This window comes from Camellia sinensis, chromosome 12 (genome assembly GCF_055761805.1).
Source record: "Camellia sinensis isolate YWXY chromosome 12, ASM5576180v1, whole genome shotgun sequence".
NCBI lineage: Eukaryota > Viridiplantae > Streptophyta > Magnoliopsida > Ericales > Theaceae > Camellia > Camellia sinensis.
In genome coordinates this window covers 93256815-93281964 of record NC_138972.1, presented here as the reverse complement: position 1 = coordinate 93281964, position 25150 = coordinate 93256815, and the positions used below count along the sequence as shown (strand labels likewise).

Sequence of the window (25150 nt, the reverse complement as noted above, 5' to 3'; positions counted from 1 at the left end):
GCTCAAACATTAATTGATATGTATGTTGAGAGCAGAAAACCAGTCGTCAAAAATCTAATTGTTTGTTCAAGAAATGTATAAAATCATGAAGAGTTTGAAATTGTAGCTCAATATATATATTCACAGTACAAGAGAACTTAAAGAAAAGCTATTCCAAATTGTGCAAAATATAATAAAATGGTACTTTATCTAGATTAATTTAACTAATACAGAAGCATAAATTCAGAAATCATTTGCTAAAATTCAATAATGATAAAGAATGCATTAGAAAATGCAAAATTACATAACTTAAAAAAGAAAAGAATAGCGACATAATTAGGACAATGAAAAAAGAAGACAAACACACCATCACAAGTCTTTTGGGTTATAAGATGCCAAACTCTCCATAACTAAGAAAAGGAAAATTGAATGAATTGAAACCAAGAGGCATATATGTCTTCTCCTTAGCTATTGACAAATCGACATGATGCTCTGATCTCCCCTTGTGTGCCGGTGAGAACTTGGACTGCACCCAACTTGACCATGGCCTGGGCGAATTGGAATGAGAAGTCATACCCCCAAGCTGCATTTATCACCGTGAGCATCGTTTGTGGATCAAATGATATCTCTTGGTCGATTTGAAGGATACCTTTGCGAAATAGTATTTGTCGATAGTAAGAATTGTCAACAACAAATGAACTTTGAGGATTTTGGTCAAGATAAGCTGTGTTGTCAATTGTTGCATTCTGAGGACATTTTAATCTCAATGTGATTAGCAGCATAGGGTCCATGGTTGGGTCGGGCATTCCAGTGTTCTTGAAATTGTAGAGACGGTCTTTGAAGAGCGAACAATGTGCAACTCCAACAGTGTGACCGCCTAATATGTATTGGAGAGCGAAATCACAAAATAGTTAGTCAATAAATTAATTGATTGATTTCCAATGTGTAAACAAGAGATTGAGAAACAAATATAGATTCAAAGTACCAAGAAGATAAACCATATCGGTAACGCCAAGCCCTTTATGGGCAAATGCTTTGATGGAGTCTGACACTGATATGGAAGGAGCTGGAAGATTCACATTTTGAGCAAGAGATACAAGTCCATCCCTTCGCCCTGTTTGGACACGGTATTGCTCTCCTCCACTCTGCTTGTAAAAAACTCAATATCACCATTGTGAAATTGTGATTACTATTATTGCTAAATATAATGATCATGAGTTAGACTTATGATACCACCAATATATAATCGTATCACCGATGATACTAATACGTATTATAATGCTGTTATTTAAACCATGTATAATTCTATATGAGAGAGAGAGAGAGGGGGGGGGGGGGGTACTCACTAAAGACACTGCATCTCTGGTAGCCATAACAATGATGTCAGCACAAGAGACTACTCCCGGGCATACAGCCTCCACAGCAGCCTTTGCAGCATCAATTATGTCAAAGCCCCTCACACTTAGATTTGGGAATGCTGTTTTCTCACTGTTGCTACCATCTAGTAGGATTGATGCATCACATCCCTTTACATAGCAAAGATCAATATCAGCTCACATATTCCATTCAAAACAAAAGAGAGTAAAAGAAAAAGAAAAAAAAAATCAAAACAACTAAAGCAGTCCCATTAATGCAAGAGTAGGGATGGCAATTTGAACCCGATCCGACGGAGACCCGGCCCCCTGACCCCGATTAGAATGGTTTTTCTCCGAAAAATACCCCGACGGGCCAGGGATGGTATTCGAAAATGAATTCCGGACAATTTTCGGGCTGGGGACGGTGATATGTTCCCCAGCCCCATCCCCGTTTTCCTAAACTGAAATTATTATAATGCCCCTCTATCTATTCATGTATATTCCCCTCTATTATACCCCTCTGTCGCTCTCTCTCTCTCTCTTCCCTTTACTCTCTCTCATCTCTTCGCAGCAACGCAGTCACTGTCGCCTTCTCTTTCACGCCACGGCTACTGCCATAATGCTAGAGTCGCCAAACCTCCATACTTCGACGTCGTTTCCCTCCGCTACGACAGATATGAGTAAATGTCAACAGAAGTTACAAACGTTGCCAGCGTTGATTCATTTTCTCTCACACCTCACGTCCTCCTCCTCCGTCGTCTATCGCCGCCGATACACCGCATAATCTCTTTATTTAGATCTCTCTCTCTCTCTCTCTCTTTTTATGACACACACTCAAATACACAGATCTTAGATTTGTTTGATGACACAAAGAGATCTCAAATCCGTGTTGATGATACATACTCAGATCTCATGTGTGTGTGTATGTATACATGTATGTATGTGTGTGTCTCTATCTGTCTCTATTTTTTTTTTTTTTTTTTGTAGTTGATCTATTGTGTATGTGTATGTGTATATGTATGTTTATGTGTAATTGTAGTTATTTTGGTTGTTGATGATTTTGTTGTTTTTGTACGGGGATTTTTCGGGGTCAAGGAAACCTGATTCCCGTTAGGGGGCAAGGGGGGAGTGATGGGTTCCTCACTGGGGATGGAGAGCGAGGATGGAAAATTTTATGCCTTCGGGGATCAAAAACAAGAAGTGTAATCTCCGGCCCCGCCCCAGCCCGTTGCCATTTCTATGCAAGAGTTAACATCTTTAAAATTGGATTTGACATTTTTTTTTAAGCTAGCATAATCAAAACAACCACAACATATTGATAAAAAAAAAAAAAAAAAAAAATGAAATTTTGATATTTTGATATTTTATATCGTTAATGCATGACTATTACACTAAAAAATGTTAACTTTTTTAAGGGTACACATTGTAGCATTTTTTCTAAACTAAACGGATAACGCTTTTTAAATTGAGTTATATACATATATTTCTTTTCTTAAATAACTTTTTTATTATTATTCTAAGGGTAAATTATACTTTGCTCCTTTTATGTTTGGTCATTTTCTCATTTTGACCTTTCAAGTTTATTTATTTTTTTCATTTTGACCCTTCATATTTTAATTTTTTTTCAATAGACTCCAAAAGCTAATTTGTGTAAAAAATTAGATAGAAAATGGAAAATATAATCATGTGACATAAAAATATTTTATTAAATATAATTTATGACACTTATACAGACTCAAACTCTAATATAATAATATACTTTTTCTGTTATGTAACATGATATTTTTTTCTAATTTTAAATAAAAAGTTGGCTTCAAGAGTAAACTGGAAAAAAAATAAAAATAAAGGGTCAAAAAGGGGAAAAAAACAAATGTAAAGGGTCAAAATGAAACAATGGCCAATATAAAAGGAACAAAATGTAATTTATCCTTATTCTAAAGTGGCAAATAAGTTTTTTCAATTAGAGAAGAAGTTGATTTGATTAATTATTACTTCATGAGGCATCTTAATTTTATATGAATTAAAACTTGATAACTAAAATATAGAAGTTCGAAGTATCTTTGTTCAAGTTATTAATACAACAAACAAATTTAGGTACAATCACTTTTTATAGACAAAATATATTAGTTATAAAAAATTTCATTATTATATTTTTAATGATAAAATTAGATATTTAGTAATGAATTATTATCATTTTAGAATTACAATTTTTGTCTCATAAAGTAAAATCTTTTGACACAGAATTGTTTTGTTTCTAAAAATATATTAATTAGCGATATTTTTAAAATCTTGTCACTATATATATTTTATCTTTTTATGAACGATCTTTTTGTAACGATTTACACGATAATTGAAAATTAGTCTTCTAGGTCCCGTTTGTTTTCAGAGGTAGAATGGAGGGAATTCATAACGAGGGGAGTAATAGTGAGGAGATTGTTAGTGAGGGGAATGATAGTGAGGGGATTAAGTAGAATTGTGTTTGTTTTGATGATAGTTATTAAGTGCAGGAATTGTAAAATTATTTTTATATAAAATAATAAAACAAATATAAAAAATTAAACATTAATATTTGAAAAAAAAATCCCAATATATAAAAAATAATTTTTTTTTTAATTTTCTCATATTTTTTTAATACCATCTCCACCTCCTCCATCTCAATCCCCCTTCCAACCTCCATCTATATCACATCCTCCATCCTAATCCCCTCTCCAACTCTACAAACGAACACAACACTAAATAACCCTACATCCATCCTAATCCCCTCCTATCTATTTAATCCCAAAACAAACGGGCCCTAATGTTTTTAGCCATAAAATCATCACTGTTTGGGATGAAAAAATTTAACCTCTAAATTTATATATATATATATATATATATTATCAACTTTCTTTAACTCATTTAAACTTTTTTGTCTCATAAACTGTAGCTCAAAAAAATCTTCACTGTTTGGGATGAAAAAATTATCTCTAAATTATCTTTTATATATTATCAACTTTCTTTAACTCATTTAAACTTTTTTGTCTCATAAACTGAACTAAAAATGCTATTATAGATTTTTAAATTAAAAAAAGAAAAAGAAAAAAAGAAAATTATAAACAGTTCCAATAAACTGCAGTAAATCGGCCTAAAACTCTTACATTGACAAAGCAATCATGGAACTGCATGCGGAGGAGGGCGGCAACGATAGTCGGATCCTTCTTGATCCAGCCAGCAATGACACCGCCGACAATGGCCTCGACGTTTTTGCCGCTACATTTTCCTTCATAGAATCCTACCTGCAGCTGACCATAGCACTGGCCTGTGAAGCTGCTCATGAAGATCAGCCCAATGGCTAGTCCTGCTAAACCTGGCTTGGACATTTTCAACTTAAACTCTTTTGTTTTCCAAAAAAAAAAAAAAAAAAAAAAAAAAAAAGATGTTTTGATATATGAAATAAGTATGACAGTGTTCACTTTAATTTATAAGAGAAAGAAAGCAAAACCTTGAATGGTCTGGACGACCATGGGGAAATTCATGGGAACGTGCCCTCATGTAAGGATATATCATTGACTAAATCAGATATGGTTTGAATAAAAAATAAATTACTAGTTGAGTTTTGATAATTAATGAGAAAGATGTGATGATTAGTTGTGGGTATTGAGAGTTTAGAGAGAAGAGAAAATAAATTTTCAAAATTTATATACTTTTGTGAAATGAAAAGTAAGAAGAGTTGACGATTTTTTTTTTAAAACAAGTGAATAATTATATTTGTGACGAATTACAACTTGTTGAACCAAATTTGAATATTTTAAATTGAATCATAAAGATGGGATGGTAGTAATGGAAGAGACTTTAATTATGAGTTTTGAAAATGGCGTGAATTGGAAGTTGAATTAATTGAAATTGAAAGATAAAAGTTATGTATCGTATAAATGTTAATAAAATCTAAATCAAGAGGATAAAAATTGAATTCATGGACTTGGTATATGTTGTTTATAAGGTTGTATCATTGGCCATCGGTAGATGATGGTATTAACGTTATTGAATAATTTGTGAAACTTGGAATAATGTGTCAATTGTTGAGTTGAATGAAAGTGCGCGTTGATATGGGTTCCTCTCCCCTCCGAATTTGCGTCTGGTAAAGCTCGGCGTTTTGATATGGGTTGTTCTCTCATCCGGTTCGTGCCTGGTAAACGGTGAACAGGTTCTTCTCTCCTCCGACTCGAGAACCGATAAAGTTTAGTGCTTTGAAATTGGTTCATCTCCCCTTTGGCTCACACACAGTAAAGTGGGTTATGGTGGTCATGGCTTGACGAAGTCGGAGTCTGTTATGTGTTAATTACGCGTAGTGTATCTTCATACTTGTGTTGCGATGAGAAGGGATGCATTATTGGCTTTCCGTGCTTGTGACCGGTAAAACATGGTAATGCGTATTGACGCTTCTATTGTTGTTTTTATATATATATATATATATATATATGTATGTGTGTATGTGTGTGTGTGTGTGTATTTGTGAATGCTCATTTTACACTTGTGCTTAAGACCATAATATATAGTAATTGTCCTTGTATCCGTAATGAGTTGGAATGTACAAGTATATTCTTTAGATCGATCTTAGGAGATCGTGATAATGTGATGAATGGTTGAGATTTCTTTAAATGCAAATGAAAAGTTTTGAAAGGTAAGCATTGGTCTTTGTTTCTTGTTATTTTGAAAATTTGTATTTATGTAAATATATTTTGAAATATGAAATGTCACATATCCTATGTATATATATACATGGAGCATTCATGATCATAACTATCTATATGTTGCTATTGTTTACGATTATTGGGATTTTTACTAGACCTTTATGGCCATTCCACGTTACTAATCATTTTTCAGGTATAGAGTAAAGAGTTGCTCGAGATTTGAAATCTATTAATTGTTGGCCATAGGGCTTTTTAAATGTAAGCGAAGTGCCAATGTGTTGTAAAAAGGGTTAATCCTTTTTATATATTTCGTTTATTTTGTAATTGATGATGTAACGCTTATGGACGTGTATTGTATTTCATTACATGTACACGAGAGAGGATATTGTAGTTTATTCCTCCCTAAATACTTTTGATGTTTATTATTATTGAAATTGACTGATTTAAAGAAAAAATGTAACATTATCTGAGTAATAACATATGATATTATACAAATTAGTATTATATATTATGCAAATGCTTAATAATTTGTTAGAATATTCTTTAATTTGTCAATCCGCCTAAAACTATTATTTGCTAATCTGTCAATCAACTAATTCATCATTCAATTTATAATTTTACTCTCAAATCACCCGAACCGCACCGCACCGTCAGCACTCCAACTTACAATTAGTTGATTTTCTATCCTTTAATGTAAATGCTTCTCAATCTTGATATATAATATTTGAGTGTTACTATTAATACCTCATCAATTATTTTAAACCTTCTATTTCTAACTATTTTTTTATTATAATAATAATCTCAAATGAAATTACTAAAAAGAACATAAATAATTTTGGAATACTACATCTCACAATTAAGCCTATATACCCACTACATCATGAGTTATAGTTTATGAGAGCACCCACCTCCATCACCATCTATCCATCTTTCCCAAATTTCACCTTCAAAACTTTGAAAATCCTTTGGCAACAATATTCCGGCGGTAGATGTGACAACCATTTTATTACCTACACTTCTCCGATAATGACAATGAGTGGAAGTTTTTTCTAACAACCACAACTCTATGAGACGAGAGGAGTACAATAATAAAAGTTCAGAGGAGGTTCATAGCTTTGATGATATTCTTAATTCAGAGGAGATTGGCCTTGTAAAGGTAAGTTTTTTTAAAAAAATGGCAAAAATAATAAAAACTCTTTATCATTTTTTTGGGACTGAACTCTTGAACATATGATCGAAATTCGGAAATACAGACCCGAACATTTCATTTGTTCGAGAACGGGTAATCAAACATTTCTTATTTATTCCGGAACAAATAATCCAAACTTGTGGAGATCGCAGAACTCACAAAATGAGAATTTTGAATCAACAACAAAAAAAAACCCTATATTTATTTTCTCAAGTCATAAACAAGTATGTGGAGATGAAATAATAATTATCTTTCTGGATTTTGTTGGGATTTTTAAGAGAGACTTTTTAGGGTGTGAGGGGTGCATTCAATTGAAGGTGTGAAATGTTTTGACAAGGTTAATTTTGATATTATTTAGGGGGGAGAAAAAAAATTAGAATTTTAAAATTTGTAAGTGAGAGCTCAAAAAAATCAGAGATCTAAAATAATTGATGAAGTGCTAATAATAACATTCATAATATTTTATTCGTTCAAACGATAAAAAAAATAAGAGTACTAATTTGCAAGAATAACCTCCCACATAAAGCATTTCAATTCACTGTACCTACATTGACCACGTTTGGTAGAATTGTGGGAAAGTGATTATACCTTATAATATAACAGTTTATAACTTATAACTGTGAACATAAACTGATTTTTACTTATAAATTAAGCTTCTCCTCCCCCACTCAAAGAATAAGTTGATTTTTGACTTACAAAAAGTTATAAGCTGTATTATTAAGCTAAACCAAACACATCAAAATAATTTAAATTAAGCTAAAAACTGAAATAAGCTGGAAATAAGCCCTACCAAACAGGGCCATTATTCAGGACATAAAGGTCATCTCACACAACCATCACAATACACTTATGAGCATGTTTGTTTTGAGAGATAAGGGTGTGGGATTGGACTATTAGTCTTATCGGACTAATACTCTATTGTTTGTTTGAAAAATTTTGCTCCGGACCATTAGTCCCACAAATATGGGACTATCCTATCCCATGGGGGGAGGTGGGATAGAAACCTTGGAATTGGTATCCCATGGGATTATTTTGTGAAATGTCCATTTTACCCTCCATGTTATTACTTAGTAAACAATTAGAAAATGGTAAAATAGTCTTTTGAATATTTATAAATTATTTTTTTAGTGTTGTTAATTTAAAATTATATATTAAATAAAAAATTTAAATTATAAATTATAAATTAAATCTAATTGAAAATAATAAATTAAAAATTATGACCTTATAAATTAAATTTTTTTAGTGTTGTTAAAAAATTAAATTTACATATTAAATAAAATTATTTTTTTTAGTGTTGTTAATTTAAAATTATATATTAAATAAAAAATATAAATTATAAATTTAATTGAAAATAATAAATTAAAAATTATGACCTTATAAATTAATTTTTTTTAGTGTTGTTAAATTATAAATTATAGATTATAAATTTAAAATTATAAATTATAAGGACAAAATAGTCTTTTGAACATTTATCTTTCTCCACAATATCTCAAACAAACATGAAATTTAATAGAATAATCAATCTCATGACTAAACAAACATAAAACATAAATTTAGTCCAATCAAATAGTCTCATCCAAGACTAATAATTTGATAGATTACAATCCCTCCTTATCCAGTCTGTACAAACAAACACACCACTAGTTTAGTCCACACCTCACTGATCATCATCCCCTTCCCCTCTCTCTCTCTCTCTCTCTCTTCATCGCGCTCCAAGCAGAGTCTCTCTTTGCAAAGCAAAGTGACCAGACGGTTGTCGAAGCGTAATTTTCCCTAAAAAACATGGGCAACAAGGTAATATGGAGCTGGTCCTCCGCCCTGGTGGGAGCGGCGTCAGCCGCGGCGGCGGCGGCGTTAATCAGCGGCAAACCGAGAGACCCAACTTTCGAGGTGATATCCATAAGCCTCACCTCCTTCAAGCTCAACCTCCCAGTCCTCGACGTCGAACTCATCCTCACCGTCCACGTCACCAACCCCAACATCGCCCCCATCTCCTACTCCTCCTCCGAGATGTCCATCTTCTACTCCGGCTCCAAGCTCGGCTCCGCCCGGATCGACGCCGGCTCGCAGCCTCCCGGATCCTGCCGGCTACTCACCCTTCCCGCGCGGCTGAGCGGCCTCGAGCTGGCTCACCACGCCACTCAGTTCATCGCTGACGTTAGTCGGCGCGAAATGGTTCTCGACGCGGCGGTGGATATCGAAGGTGCGGCTAAGGTGTTGTGGTGGGACCACAAGTTTAAGATCCACGTGGACAGTCACATAGTCGTTGATCCTGTGTTTCTTGATGTCATTGATCAGGAAAACAAGTCGGACTTGGATGTCTTCGTCGCTTAAAAAATGTATTTTTTTATTTCTAGATTGTAATTTTCGTATTTTGATTTTGTTTTTGTTTTTGTTTTTTTTAACCTTGTAATATACACAAATCATGTTCTTTACTTCGTGTTTTTTTAATTAGTAGTGTAATGCTATAATTGAAGTGATTCTTATTTCTTTTTCTAACATTTTATTACTATTACATAATACATTAATTAATAGGTTTTATATAATACTTTTTCATCTATTAATATTGTTAGGTTTATGACGTATTTGTTAATAACTTTGAAATAGTTGTATTTTTTTTTATTTATTAAAGTGACTATGATAAAGAATATTTAATTATTTTAACTTAATCAATATTTTTTTATGGCATGCATTAATAAAAATTTTGTTATCTATACTATATATTAAGCAAAATGAGATTTTTAACCCCATGCCTTGTGAGAGTTCCAATCTCTCAATCTAAATTTCCTGATTTTTTGATATAAAAAAAAACTTTAGCATTTATTAACTTCTCTCAACCCCCAAGTCTTATCCTCATAATAACACTTTAATGTATTAAGAACAAGTATAAAAAAAAATTATTTGAAATCCTACACATATAAATTTCTTGAAAAATCTCAACACATATGATTAATATAATATAAAAAAGAAAAAAAAAGAAGACATTTAAAAAAAAAAAGATATTTAAAAATCGCAATTCATATATATATAGATAATTGTAAATATATTAAGGAAAATGGGGTTTCTAAACCCCCAAGCCTTATGGGAGTTCCAATCTCTCAATCTTAATTTTCTAAATTTTTGATTTTAAAAAAAAAAAACTTCAACATTTATTGATTTGGTCAAAATTCCATGATCAGGATTTATTAACTTTTTCCAATCCATATGCCTACATTTATTGATTTGGTCAAAATTTATGATTAGTATTTAAAATCCCCTCATACAAATAATTATAGATATAGCCCATGCATAGTTATTGAAGTAGCCTTTTTAATTTCTCTTGTACATTATGATTAGTGATAAGATTGTTAAATTATTTTTATAAAAAATCTTAAAAAACATAATTTGTATATTAAAAAAATTAAAAAAAATACACGGGTGATAGGCTAGTTATTTTATAAATAAAAGAGAGAATTTTATAGGCACTTATTAATAATTTTAAAATTATTATATATATATATATATATATATATTTTTGGTGTCGAAAATAATGATTATTATATTAGTTGTTATATTAGAGCATCTCCAACGGTTACTCAGATTTTTCACCAAATTTGAGTAAAAAATGACTCATTTTACCAATTTGATACCACTCGCTCCAACGGTGCACTTTCATCAAATTTGTGCCAGGGACGGTCGACCGTAAGCGATTTTTTTTTTTTTTTGTTTTTTTTGATTTTTTTTTTTTTTGAACTTTTTGAACCTTTTAGTGGTCGACCGGCTGGTCAACCGGCTGGTCGACCGGTTAGGCAAAATTTTTTTTTTTTTTTTTACTGTTTGAACCTTTTTTTCGAACTGTTTGAACCTTTAGGAGGTCAACCGGTTGGTCAACCGGCCGGGCAACCGGCTGGTTGACCGGTTGGTCTCTCCCAACGGTTAGGAACAGTGATTTGGTAAAATGCTTCGCCTGCTCTCATTTTGGTACAAGATTTGCTGAATTCTGAATTTGATATCGATTTGGTGAAACGGTTGGAACTCAAAAAAGTGACTTTTTCATCAAATTTTGAATTTGATATCACGTTTGCTGAAGCATTGGAGATGGTCTTACAGTATAAGTCAACATATCTTCATAAACTTCAAACTTAAGAGCTCATCTTCTTGGCACTTTTCCCTCCATAATTACTTTGGCAAAAGTGGCTCAACTAATTTATTGTGAGAAGTCATTCTTTTTAGTTTTCAAAAACATTTTTTAGAAAATTTTTTATTTTTTTAATATTTTAAATATATATTATTTAAATTTTTAGATACACCTATCATAAATACACATAAAAAAATATAATTAAATAAAATTTTATTATAACATTAATGAGTATACTCTTAGGTTCCGTTTATTTTCAGAGGTAGAATGGAAGGAATTGATAGTAAGAAAATTAATAGTGAGAGGATTGTTAGTGAAGGGATTGATAGTTAGAAGATTATATAAAATTGTGTTTGTTTTGATAATACTTGTTAGTGTAGGGATTGTTAAATTATTTTTATGTAAACTAAATATAAAATAATAAAATAAATAAAAATATATAAAAATACAAAAATATTAAACATTAATGTTTTTAAAAAAATACCCAACATGTAAAAAATTGTGTTTGTTTTGATGATACTTGTTAGTGTAGGGATTGTTAAATTATTTTTATGTAAACTAAATATAAAATAATAAAACAAATAAAAATATATAAAAATACAAAAATATTAAACATTAATGTTTTAAAAAAAATACCCAACATGTAAAAAAAAATTTTAAAAATAAAAATAAAATAAAAAATTTTCAAAAATAAATAAAATAATGATTTTTATTTAACAAAAAATATAAAAAATTAAACATTAATGTTAAAAAAAAATGTCCAACATGTAAAAAATAAAATAAAAAATAAATAAAAATAAAAAATTTCTAATCCGCCGGACTATTTTTCTAATACTAAGTCTTGAAGGCCCATCTGAATCCCATTGGAGAGGCTCATCCTAAACCTGAGCTCACTATTAATCCCCTTCCCATCTCTCAAAACAAACACAATATTAGTTTTACTAACTTATTTAACATTAAGTGATAAATCAATTTTATCTAACGGCCTCACGTGGAAATACATTTTTTTAGTAACTTTTTGGTTTTTTTAGTTTAAATATGAGATCAAAAAATTAGTATATTTGAAATGATTTTTTAGTTTTTTACAAAAAAAAATGTGTAAAAAATAGAGAGAAAATGAAATCTTTGACTTTTTAGTATAAATTATAGACTTTTTAATTTTTTTAATATTTTTTTTTTAACTTTTAGACTAAAATAAGTGAATGCCAAACGAGACCTAAGTCTCATTTGAGTCAATTTCAAAATTTATATGCATTATCATTTTTTTCCCCTTGGTCTACTTTGTATATTTATAGATGATGATACGGAATTTGTTGGGAAGCACAAAAAAAGCCAGTTTTAGATTTTTACTCATTTTGGATCAAATCATCTCTTTTATTTTTTACTCACAAAAAAAAAATATACTAAAAAAATTAAAAAATTAACTTTTTACTAACTTTTCAAAGCACGCATTTATATTGTTGCACTATCATTTTTTTTAACTTGAATTGTTACTGTGGCCTAAAGGCTAAACCAAAATTTCATATTATGATTAAATTACAATCATCTTTCTTGAGATTTAAGTAAACTATAATAAGGTTAATAAATTTAATATAATTATATTGGGAGTCTTTAAGGTTTTAACTGATATAACATTTAATCCCATTTTTATTAAAAAATAATATTATCATCTTTTTTATATAGAGATCTTATCTTATGTATCTTTATATTTTCATAATTAGTTTTAATCTATTTAATTTTATTAAAAAAATTAATATAATTATGTAAAAATTATAAAAATTATTGTATTTCTTTTAAGAAAAATGATTGAGGCCTCGAAATTGTTTTTTGGGCTGTGTTGGTTTTAATTGTTATTAATTTTTTTTTGGGCAATGGTGGTTATATGTAGGGCTGTACTAAAAAATTAGACATCTCGCACCAACTTAGCTTATGTGATTGATAAGATGATTGAGTTAGGTTGGACTGATTGGGTGATAAAATTAACTGATTAGTTAGACTACTGGTTAAAATTTGTTAATTCCATATAGTTTTTTACAAGTGTATACTATATTTTTATTTCAAATCAAGAAGACTTGAAAGAAATTGAAAGCCTAACTGATCAATCAATTTTATCACAAAATCAGTCTAACCCAACTCACTCACCTTATCAAACCACACAGGCTGAATTAGTGTCAGATGTCTAGTTTTTTAGCACACCTCTACATATAACTAATCTTTAAAAAAAAAAAAAACTTGATTCGAGCCATACGGGCCTCGAAATTTCGAGGCATTAGCACTATTGTTTTTTTAAATCTAAAGAGATGTCAGTGCAATTTACTCTTTATTTTTTGAATAAAGATTGAAAACTTTAATTTTAAACCTCTGAAAATAGCTCTAATAATCACATCATTAAAATTCTCTTTAAAATCCTAAAATTATGTCTTTATCATTGTTGTTATTTTTTTGTGGTCTAACAAAAACGGACCGGATCAGACCAGTTTTGGTTCGAACCCAACCCGTGCGGGTTCAAGCTTTAGGACCGGACCAGATTTGGTTCCAATCCATTTCACCACTTCATCTGGTCCACAGAATCAACCCGCTTCACGAATCCGACGGCTATCAGCTTCCTTCCCCCCCTACTCTCTCATCTCAGCTTAACCTTAGATAACAATTTTAAAACCCCCACAAACTCTGTAATCGAATCGAAACTATTCTTTGTCTCTCTCACACTCTTCACTCTACGACCTACAAGGGTTTGGTGAGCACTTCGCTGAATTGCAATGTGTATAATTCATACATATATATATATACATATATAGAAGATTTGTGTCTTAGGGCTCTCAGTTGGATCTGTTTTAGGGTTTATTTGCAGATTTAGTAACGTTCTTCTCATAAAATTATTGTATGTTTTCGTTTTGTGCTAGTTGATTGATTTGTGGAAACGTGTGTTTATTCTGATTAATTACTACATTGTTATTAATCTTATTACTCTAACAATTTGAAATTGTTTCAATTTTAATTGTTTGTTGTATCTCTATTTGGTTTTTTGTGTTTTGTGAATGGGGCTAAATTCTCCAAATTAGACCGTCTGTTTGCTTGCAATTTTATTGTTGTTTCTGGGATGATTTATCTTGTGTAGGGTTTTTTTTTTTTTTTTTTTTTTTTTCATTCATAGTTTAAAAAATTGAACATGAAAAATTAGGGTGTTGTTTGAATTCCAGAAATTAGAGGAAAACTTAGGGTTAGTTTTTTTTTTGACGTAAAATGTTTTTCATTTTCCGCAAAATATTTTTGCATTATTTTTCTAATAATGACTTACCTTTAACAATTTCATAAGTCAATTTCTACAAAGTTGACTCGCACTCATTAGCTTTTCAACACATCTAGCCTTTCAAATAAAGATCTTTGCTCACTAAAAAATTATAAATTATACCTTATTGAATCAAAATTTATCTTTGAGGCAACAAAATATTTTTGTTACACGGGTCAACCAAATGCCAAAAACAAAAATAAAATTTTTTTTTTTTTTTTGTGTAAAATATTTTACATCGAAACAAATGAAGCCTTAAACAAAGATTGTTTTCATTTCTTATCTTTCTATGTTTTTAGTCATTTGAATGCAGCGTAAGGGGAAGAATTGTTAAGAAAGAAAAAAGAAAGAAAGATAACCGTGTCTTTGTAATATGCACTTAAAACTTGGATTTGAGGAATTGTTGAATTTTGCACAGCAAGGAAGGGTGATAGTGGACCCTTACAAGAATGAAGTGAAATAGAAAACTGTGTTCTCAAAGAAAATCCGACATTAAATTCATCTTACTTTTATTCTCAATATCTTTTTTCATTTGCACTGAAACAGGATTCAGTGTTATAATTTTATGTTATACAAAGTTAATTAGTTTTTACTAAACTGCTCTGGAATGAGGTGTAGCTTCCACCAAGAAGAATCTTGTTCTCCAAGGCATGATGAAATTCTGAGTTTTGATGAATTACATATGGCCTTAATATACAAGACACCTTGTTAAATCACATCTCTCTAGTTTTTAATATTTTGGGTATTGGACAAGCACCACCAACTACCAAGATTTAGATGTAACTAGTGTTGACATTCATTTTTCTTCCCTGCACATGTCTTTATAAATGTGATATCAAAGTGTTAGACAGGAATGTTGTCAGCTAAGTTGGATTTTGGACTAGCTTCTTAGTTTTGATCAACATATATGTGAATTGTGATATCAGGTTGTTAGAAATAGAAATAGAAATATAGAGAGTTTTATTTTAGTTTAGTTTGTATTTTTGATAAGTTGGAACTTTTTAGGAATAGCTATTCATTCTAAAACCCATTTGATGTTATTAGCCTATGAACTTCTTCAAACTTTTTTGATAAATTTTCTTTTAGGTTTTATTTTTTTCTCCTTAAACAACCAGCGGAGCTTCAACTTATTCTCTAATTCCATTTTGCTATAGTGTTTGATTAAAGGAACCAAGATTTTCTTATCAAGAGAAACTCATTGTAATTGACCTCAATCATGTTCCATTGGAGGAATTAAGAGGAGTTAGTATTGTACAATGAACATATGACTTGTGGAAACGCAAGCAATTGTTGACAATTACCTAGAACCGTCAATATTGTAATGCCCGTGTTTAAGACTTTGGATTTGGACATAAAACCCAAAACAAATTGGATTTTACTTTTAGAGTACATTCCGGCTTGCACAATGGAACTATTATTGTGTATCCACCCCAATGAATGAAATATAGCAAGGAAATTGAATTACAATGCTATCTAAGATTTGAAGCCACAACCTTGAAGGAGAGTAGGGGTGACCATTGGTTCAGCGATTAAGACTTGGCCTAATAACCTTAAGGTTATGGGTTCAAGTCTTGGGGCCACCACCTTGTGCATTATGTCAAAGGTTAGGTGTATGCTCAATCTTTCCCCTCCCAAATACACATTAATGTTTACTAATTGGGCTTTTTTTTTTTTTTAAACCTTGAAGGAGAGTACAAGGAAGATATTCTCACAAGGGATGTGTGAGATTTAATTTGATTTGTATAAATTGTAGGACCCCCAAATAATAGATGACAACTACGAGGGTAGTCTGGTCAGTCATTTTCATTGTTTTCAACAAGGTTGCTTTCCATGTACTCAGTGGTCATCATGTTAAGTTGTTGAGAATGATTTGTTGTTTAGTTGGGTGTCTGGTAAAGTTTTTCCTAACCTTAACCCAATTGTAGTTTTTGTGGATTCTCTTCACTTGTAGGAAGCTATAGGGCTTTTTATCTTTTGTCGAAGTGATGATGGTAGCGTTTTTCCTAACCTTGACCAAATTGTAATTTTTGTTGATTCTCTTCACTTGTATGAAGCTATGGGGCTTTTTATCTTTTGTCAAAGTGATGAAGGTTTTACAACAGTTTAACTTCTTTGTACATGGGCAGCATCCTTTTTAATTGCTTTCATTTAATAAAATTTACTTATGGAAAAAAATAATTAGCCATTGTTTTGCTGAATGATCTGGTTTGCTCGACTATTTTAATTCTACAAATGCCTTTCATTTTTTGACCATGTAATGTGGAGAGTTCCTATTGAGATGTTTGAATGTCTAGAAGAGATATAAATTATTGATAGGAGAGTGTGATGAAGTTTTCTATTTCATATTTAATAGTCCATCACGACTACATTTGTTGCAAGTAATGGAATTCATTTTCATAAATGTGTGTAAATGTGCAATTTTCGAACATCAGTTAATTCTTGCTTCCGGATTTCAATAAGTTGAGCTTACAATGAGGACATGTGACTATGCTGGTGCATATTAGATTTCAATAAGATGAGCTTACACCAAGGGCATGCGACTATGCTCATTCATATTAGATTCGAGCTTAGTTTCCTTCTACTCAGTTACCTATGTTCCTTGTGTTTATTCGAAAATTAGAATCGGCAAGTGACCGAAATGTATTTAGCATGCAACTTAACCCTTGGGTTGCTTACACTGAGGACATGTGAATATGCTTGTGCAAATTAGATCTGAGCTTGGAGTTTCCTTCTATTCCTACTCACACGACAATGACTATCAACAATATTTTCCAGCTCAAGAGAAGAGATGCGTAATTGGGGTGTGCAAATTGTGGAACAATTTGATCATGTCACTACTCTATGATATCTACATATATAAACCAACAATTTGAATGTTTGACCAACCCATGTGGTGGGCTAGACCTATGTTCTTAGATGTAGAAATTTAATGTATAAAGAGAAATGATTGTATTATTGATTGTTGTATATTGATATCTATTACAATGATTCATGATTCCTATATATAGAAGAGGGTGAGTGTGTAGTAGGTAAGGAGTAGGTGAAGTGGAGGTGGTAGTGGTGTAGTGGGTTAGGTTTAGTGGAGTAGGTGAGGTGGTAGTGGTGTAGTGGGTTAGGTTTAGTGGAGTAGGTGAGGTGGTAGTGGTGTAGTGGGTTAGGTTTAGTGGAGTAGGTTTAAGTGGGTGAAGTAGGTGGAGAGTAGGTGGATTTTAACAGCCCCCCGCAAACTCAAGGGGGATAGGAACTAACCAACTTGAGTTTGGAGAGAGTAACAAAACAAGAAAATACATAAAAATAAAAGAGGATAGGTGACACTGTATGGTCGTGTCAGACCATTGGTGAAGACACTGGATGGTGGTGTCATAACGTTGTAGAGGACACTGTATGGGGGTGTCATAACGTTGTAGAGGACACTGTATGGTGGTGTCATAACGGTGTAGATGACACTGGATGGCGATGTCAGACCGATGTAGAAGACAGTTATGGGGTCATGTCGGACCGTTGTAGCAGACAATGCTGTGACAGTTGTTGTGACAGTTTACGGAGTCTTGCTGGACCCTTGTAGAAACTAATCGGAATCAATGTCGGGACAGTTTACAGAGTCTTGTCGGACCCATAAAGGAGCTAACCGGAATCAATGTCGGGACAGTTTACGAGTCTTGTCGGACCCATGAAGGAGCTAACCGGAATTAATGTCGGGACAGTTTACAGAGTCTTGTCGGACCCATAAAGGAGCTAACCGGAATCAATGTCGGGACAGTTTACAGAGTCTTGTCGGACCCTTAAAAAGTCGCACTCTCAAAAGGTGTGCCCAATCTTTCAAAAAAGGCGTGCCATCAAAAGGCGTGCCCAATCCATAAAAAGGCGTGTCCAATCCATAAAAAGACGTGCCATCAAAAGGCGCGCCAGACACGCGGCGATGCACGTGATCGACAGTGCGCGTGTCGGCCTCTTCGTCATGTGCTATATAAATGAAGGCGGAGGCTGAGAGAACATGTGGAAATCAAACCAGTCTAAAACCTCTGAAAAACTCTTCGTGGGCTGAGAGAGATACACTGGTAACACTCTGTAAACACTCTGTAACCAACCCATCTCTGAAACACTCAGCAACCATAACATGGCCTCTTCTTCCCGTCCAGCTACCCAGAACATGGCCTCCTCTTCCCGTGGTCTGCTTACGCTCTTTCCAGAACTGAACGAGTCCACAAGAGAAATAACTGGTGCGGTGGCCAGTGAACCCCAACCAAACACTTCTGGGTTTGCTCCTTTGAACTTTCCGATGCGGTCGGTGGAGCAAAAAATGGCGGTGCAAACTGATGTTGAGGCCAATCAGTATACTCTGAAGTCATGTGTGGAAAGCATGACGGCGGTCACAAACTTGTCGCACCGGCTGCAGAGCAGGACAAATGAAGTGCAACAGTTAAACTCCCAGCTGGCTCTGCTCCAACGCATGTATAAGGATGCGCGAGCAGAGATAAGTGTGCTAAAGGCAGAAAACAAGGAGCTGAAGCGGAAGGCCACCGTGATGTTCCGATTTGGAGGTCCACCATATGCTGCAGTGGAGGAGCAGGGAGGAGGAAACTTGCTTGGTGGTCTAGGAAGCACGGAGGCAACACCGTCAAGGGCCGTCCAGGACGGAGGCAAGAAGAAAAGACAGGCGGCAGAGTAGAGAAGAAAAATTCCGCCTGTGTGTGTGGGTGTTTGGGTTTTTTTTTTTTTTTTTTTTTATGTAAAATGGTGATCGGGGTGAGGCCCGACATGAATAAAATAAGGGAAGGTTTGGTGTGCAATTCTGCCCTTTTTTTTTTTGGTTGAAATAATAAGAATAATAATAATATATAAAATAAAGTGTTGTGCCACGTCTTGGGCAGATCAAATACTTTGGAAAAAAAGTTGAAAGAAAAGTTGAAAAGATGAGAGGAGAATGGGACAAGCCCATGTGAGTGTGAGTGAAAGTGGGGTTTAAAGAAAGTGAGGTAGTGGGTTGATTAAAAAAAAAAAGGATTGTGGGTTTGAAAGTGGAAAGATGAGAGAGAGAGAATGTGAATGAAAACCCAAATTGACACTTTCAGGGATCGAAGAGAGCAGAGAGAGAGAATCAAAAGGAGATGAATTAGGTGCTCCAGAGATGGGTGCAGCTGCTGCTGCACGTGTTTCAGCCCCCTCAGAAGTTGCCTGATTCACAGGCAAATGAGCCACTGGCACTGCAACTTCCGCTGCTTCTGGAATACCTGAATACAAGTAATCCACAACTCGCTCTGGATTGTTGTAAGCAGCTCGAAGTGCACGGGTAACTATTTCTTTGTCCCAGTTGCCACCACCTATATCCATTATTTGTTGAATGGTCTGCTCAAGGTTAGAACCAGCAACCAAAATGGAAGCAGCCTGACCATACGTATCAGAAGGAGCATTAGCTGTTGCCATATTGGAACCAGACGAGGTGATTTCTGGGGCCGGTGCTTGTACAGGAGCTTCAGGTGCAGAAGTAGGATTAGAAATTGGTTGAGTTGTAGATCCAGGCTGGGTGGATGAGGTCCCACTTGAGCCCAAAGTTTTACTCTTGCTAAGCATGACAACAAAAAAACCATCTTCAGAGACCTTGTTCTCTGCCAGAGTACTTTCATCTTTCAAAACCTTTCCATTGTGAATCAATAATTGCTGTCCACATGGATAATTGTCTTTTCCTTGCACATCTTCAATATTTTTCTTAACCGCCATGATGGTGTCAGTGGGTTGAACCCTAATTTCGAAGTGGCTGCCTTTGAGAGTCTTTACAGTAAGCTTCATCTTGGCGAGAAGAGTTGGCGTCAATTCGAGCTAGCAGTGGTTTGAGTTGCTGCAGTGGTTGGAGGTTTTGGTAGGTTTTAATTGGTTGAGGTCTGGCGGGCGGTTAAGGCAAAGTTGCCGCCCGCCAGAAGGCGAAGAGCACCAAGAGCTTAACCTTGCTCTGATACCATGTAGAAATTTAATGTATAAAGAGAAATGATTGTATTATTGATTGTTGTATATTGATATCTATTACAATGATTCATGATTCCTATATATAGAAGAGGGTGAGTGTGTAGTAGGTAAGGAGTAGGTGAAGTGGAGGTGGTAGTGGTGTAGTGGGTTAGGTTTAGTGGAGTAGGTGAGGTGGTAGTGGTGTAGTGGGTTAGGTTTAGTGGAGTATGTGAGGTGGTAGTGGTGTAGTGGGTTAGGTTTAGTGGAGTAGGTTTAAGTGGGTGAAGTGGGTGGAGAGTAGGTGGATTTTAACATTAGATGTATTTGTTCTCTTTACATAGTGACGATCTTGATTAGTTTATTGTTTGCACATAGAAAAAATACATATCCCAAAACTTTAAAAGTTAATGCAGTATTTTGGTATGACTGTGCAGGATTACATACAAATATACAATGAAATATAATGTTCCTGAGATATGTTATCATTTTATGAGTTGTTTGATTTCTGTTCTAATCAAGTCATCTCTTATCTCTTTACAGGGAAATTACTTTTAAGTAACCTGATTACTACCTGCAATGGCAACAAGGATTGCTGCAAGATATGTATCTCGTAGGCTTTCGAGCAGTGGTAAAATTTTTAGTGAGGAGGAAAAAGCTGCAGAAAATATTTACATTAAGGTCTGACTTCTCTCAGTCATATGCTCTATTATGAACAATCTGAGTTCTCATTTTTCCTTTTTATTTGACTCCACTTTTTCTTCGTGTCTGTATTGGACATATGTACATTTCATCTGATGGTTCTGTCCGGGATGATATCATTAAATTATGTGCATAGGTTTGGTTTGTGATAATATCATTTTAACTTTTTCCAATTTTGAAGTTTGAAATTGCCTTTCAAGTTGTTTTTCTCATTGAAATATTTATTAGATTTGTTCTTAATTTTTTTATACATCTTTCTCTAACATTAATCGTTTGGCATTTTGGAGTAGTTTTTGACTCGTTTTATTAGTTACTGGGGTTGAAAATTACATAGATATGCAAGTTTTTTGTTTCACGAGTTTTTATATTTTATGCCGGAATCTTCACGATCTCAGTGTTCTTTTAGTGAGGAATCTCTTTATTAGTGGTACCTTATATTGTTGTCTAAAAGTTAAGGTGTTTTAGACCTCCAATTGTATGTATCTAAAACCAGATTTCCAATCTCTTGGGTTTGGGGAAACAATTGCAGAAAGCGTGAGTAGTCAAGGTTGCCCATTCATTGCATTTATGTTTGATAGTTGATAATGCCAATTGTCTAGTTCAATCTTTACATGCATGAGATCTTCCTTTTTGTGTGTGTGTGTGTGTGTGTGTGTATTTACCAAAGAAAAAGAGATTGTTTGTGTGTTTTAAATTTTTTTATTATTATGCTGATGTTAGTAGTTAACATGGAATGGGGGTGTTGAAGTAGCTGAATAAATTTCTTCTAGTGAAGTGTTGTGTCCCATTTGGGAAGACTAAAGTTTGTGTTAAAAAACAGTAGAACAAATATGAGGCCTTAGTTGAGTTTTTAGTTGCATGTGTTTTGGTGGCTAATTCTATTTAAAAAATCTTGAAGTCTATTTTTCACATTGCATGCCAGTGATTTGGAACAAACCAAGTTGCAGTTGTGATGAATATGGCATATTGCTTTTTTTTTTTGTTATTATTATATGCAAGGCCATTAATTGGTGGGTGTTTTTTTTTTTTTTTTTGGGTTCAAGTGCCTGTAATTCTAAGGAGCATTCTGCTCTTAGCTTTGAGATGGTTCACTTATAACAGAAGTAATCTGTTTGCTTATTACGTCTCTAGTCCTTTGTTGTGTGACATCTGCTAAAACTATATTGTGCTGTTGCAGAAAATTGAGCAAGAGAAGTTGGAGAAGCTTGCGCGCAAGGTATGCTCATGCTACATACTTTTCTTTGTTTTGGTTGATTCATGGGTGGGGTGTGGGGGGGGGGATTATATGACTAACATTAGACATCACCATGAGTACTCCGAAAATGTTGCCGTACTCGTACTGGGTACTTACCGGGTATTGATACTCATACCGATAAGGTTTGCATGCGTACCGGGTACTTGAAACACGTACCGGGTACTTTTTATACATTCTTTGCCAGTTGGATACTCCATGGGTACATCAGAAGTACACCAAGCTATGAGACATTGGTGAAGATACGTTTAATTTATTAGAGAGTTCTTATATATTTGAAATTGTAAATCCTGTACTTGATGTGTCAGAGATGAAAGATGTATTAGTCAATGATGAAATTGATGGAAGTGAAAACTGAAGTTTCAAGTTTTCAAATATTGCTTAGCTTACTTTTGGAATGAAACTTTATTTTGTAATTTCTCTTATTTAATGGCATTAAAATTAGCTTATAGACTTTGCTTGGTATTAGTATTATTAAACTGTGATTTCTATTTTGGTTTTGTAATTTTTGCTTTTAGTTTTGGTATTGAACTTTAATTTGTAGATTGAATCCCAAACTATAAATTATAAAAATAAAAAAATTATTGATGTACCCCAGCTGTACCCGTATCCTATTTTTTTTAGGTCTTGCCGTATCAGTATACCCGTATCGTACCCGTACCCGTACCCGTGCTTCATAGAACATCACACATTTTATGTTATTGGTTGATTGTATTTTGTTGACCTTTTTTTGCTATGATATTGCATTGATTACCATACAAGCCGCTGTTTCATAGTGCTGCGAATGTGCTTAACCAAGTGGCCAAATCTCATTTGGACAGAGTAAAAGAACGAACCTGTTTAGGTCTTCATTCTGAGCTTGCTAGGCTGAGTCACCAGTTCTGTAACTATAATCTACTGGTGTTGAATTCAAGTATTATGTATTTGTATTACATTATCTATTATAATTTCAATATATTTGATGTCCGTACAAGTATTTTACGAAAATAACTGGGTAAATTATACTTTGTCTCCTTTATGTTTGGTCACTTTTTCACTTTGACCCTTAAAAGTTTATTTTTTCTCGCTTTAGCCCTTTATGTTTCAAGTTTTTTTTCAATTTATACTTAAAGTCAACTTATGTTCAAAATTAGACAAAAAAATCATAACAACTGTCACATAATATAAAAATATATTATTATATTAAAGTTTTTATATTGGAGATGTGAGTTGTGTGTAAAAAATATTTTTATACCACGTGTCATTTTCTATCTAATTTTTAGTAGAAATTAGCTTTAGGAGTAAATTGGAAAAAAATTTAAAATATTAAGGGCCAAAGTGTGAGAAAAATCAAACTTTAAAGGCCAAAGTGGGAATATAACCAAACATAAAAGGTGCAAATTGTAATTTACCTAAAATAATTTTACACCTAGTTTTTCCAGTTTTGCACTAGTTATCATTTTATGTGTTTTACTTGCTTTGCTTGGCTGTGTTATGACATGGTGCTTCTGTTTGATGGTGGAATGTTATCAGGGGCCTAAACCAGAGGAAAAACCACCAACAAGCTCAGGGGGACCTGCGACTGATGTTAAGCCTAGTGGTCCGGCCACCTCCTCAACCTCCGGAGTGTCAACTGACAAGGACAGAAACTATGCAGTTGTAGCTGGTGCAGTAGCTATCTGCGGTGGTCTGGGATGGTGGTACTTCGCATCGAGGAAGAAGAAGACAGAAGAAGTGCAGGACTAATGTTGATAAGATCAACCAGTGTGGTGACCGAAATGGTTGGTTTTAAATTTCTGGCTTTCTTATGGTAATTATCAAAAAATAAAATATACCTTTGTACGAAAGCACTGGCTCTGTTTTTTATCCATCTGTTACACCTTTTATGGTTCATGAAAATTAGCCGGAGATAGGAGAATTTATCCACTGTTCCATTAGAGTTGAACTTTCTGTTCCTATCCGGTGATTGATAGAAAAAAAAAAAAAAGTTTCTTCTTGGCTTGGCTTGGTTTGGTTTGGCTCGAAGCTTTTAATGACTCGACAAACTCTCTCTTTCTCACATTCTACCTTTATTTGTTTCTTAAGATGGAGCATGATTCTTCTATCGTGAAAGTGCCTTTTGATCTTAGGGATCAAATGGATAAACTCGTGAGAGCAGTGGTTGGGTTGGATTGGATTATGGCAGATAATACATTTTACGTAGGATTTGGGTCAAGTGTATTTGCACTGAGGTGTTGCCATATCATATTGGATGCTTTTGATGTTCAAAATGGCCTTTAAAGGCCACTTCTATATGGGATGCTTTTTTTTGAAGTAGGAACTGAAAGGATTGAGCTGAACCATCACTTTCAAATGTTGATGATCTTTGAAATGGATACAGCAATGGGTTGGCTAGCTTAGCAATTAGTTGTTATGAGTTTTAGAGTATTTAGACTAACAAGTTGCTGCCGCGCATGGTTCGCAGCAGCAACTGTTGCACACTTTATTGGGCTCATTTTGGGCCTAATTTGATATCTAAACCGTTCACATTTTAGAAGTTATCGAGTAGAATATATCTGTAAAAAATTACGTTGATCAAATAGCGTTATCTCTTTCATCAAATCACATTTGCATTGAGTTTTATATTTCAAATTACATTTATCTTTTTTTTTTTCTTTAATACTAATGTGATTTGATGAAAG

The 25150-nt window shown here is 33.5% G+C and overlaps 3 protein-coding genes and 1 pseudogene across 4 annotated transcripts; 2 read left to right on the top strand and 2 right to left on the bottom strand.

Moving 5' to 3' along the window:
- Positions 1-313: 313 nt before the first annotated feature.
- On the bottom strand, positions 314-4706 carry LOC114273478 (peroxidase 60-like). The gene is made up of 4 exons (XM_028215264.2): positions 4472-4706; positions 1326-1505; positions 965-1124; positions 314-856 (listed from the first exon to the last, which is right to left on the bottom strand). Exons 1-4 carry the CDS (start codon positions 4691-4693, stop codon positions 444-446), a joined length of 975 nt encoding a protein of 324 aa, XP_028071065.2. The 5' UTR covers positions 4694-4706; the 3' UTR covers positions 314-443.
- A 4121-nt stretch (positions 4707-8827) lies between these two features.
- On the top strand, positions 8828-9673 carry LOC114304984 (Late embryogenesis abundant (LEA) hydroxyproline-rich glycoprotein family). Its single transcript, XM_028250127.2, has one exon. The coding sequence runs from the start codon at positions 8976-8978 to the stop codon at positions 9525-9527; it is 552 nt and encodes a 183-aa protein (XP_028105928.2). The 5' UTR covers positions 8828-8975; the 3' UTR covers positions 9528-9673.
- A 4120-nt stretch (positions 9674-13793) lies between these two features.
- LOC114273451 (copper ion binding protein) lies at positions 13794-24465 on the top strand. The gene is made up of 4 exons (XM_028215246.2): positions 13794-14047; positions 21080-21217; positions 22416-22454; positions 24003-24465. The coding sequence occupies exons 2-4, from the start codon at positions 21116-21118 to the stop codon at positions 24213-24215; spliced, it is 354 nt and encodes a 117-aa protein (XP_028071047.1). The 5' UTR covers positions 13794-14047; positions 21080-21115; the 3' UTR covers positions 24216-24465.
- On the bottom strand, positions 17532-20788 carry LOC145804635 (ubiquitin receptor RAD23b pseudogene; annotated as a pseudogene). The gene has a single exon (XR_014346809.1). The product of XR_014346809.1 is annotated as a ubiquitin receptor RAD23b pseudogene (transcript).
- Positions 24466-25150: the final 685 nt, after the last annotated feature.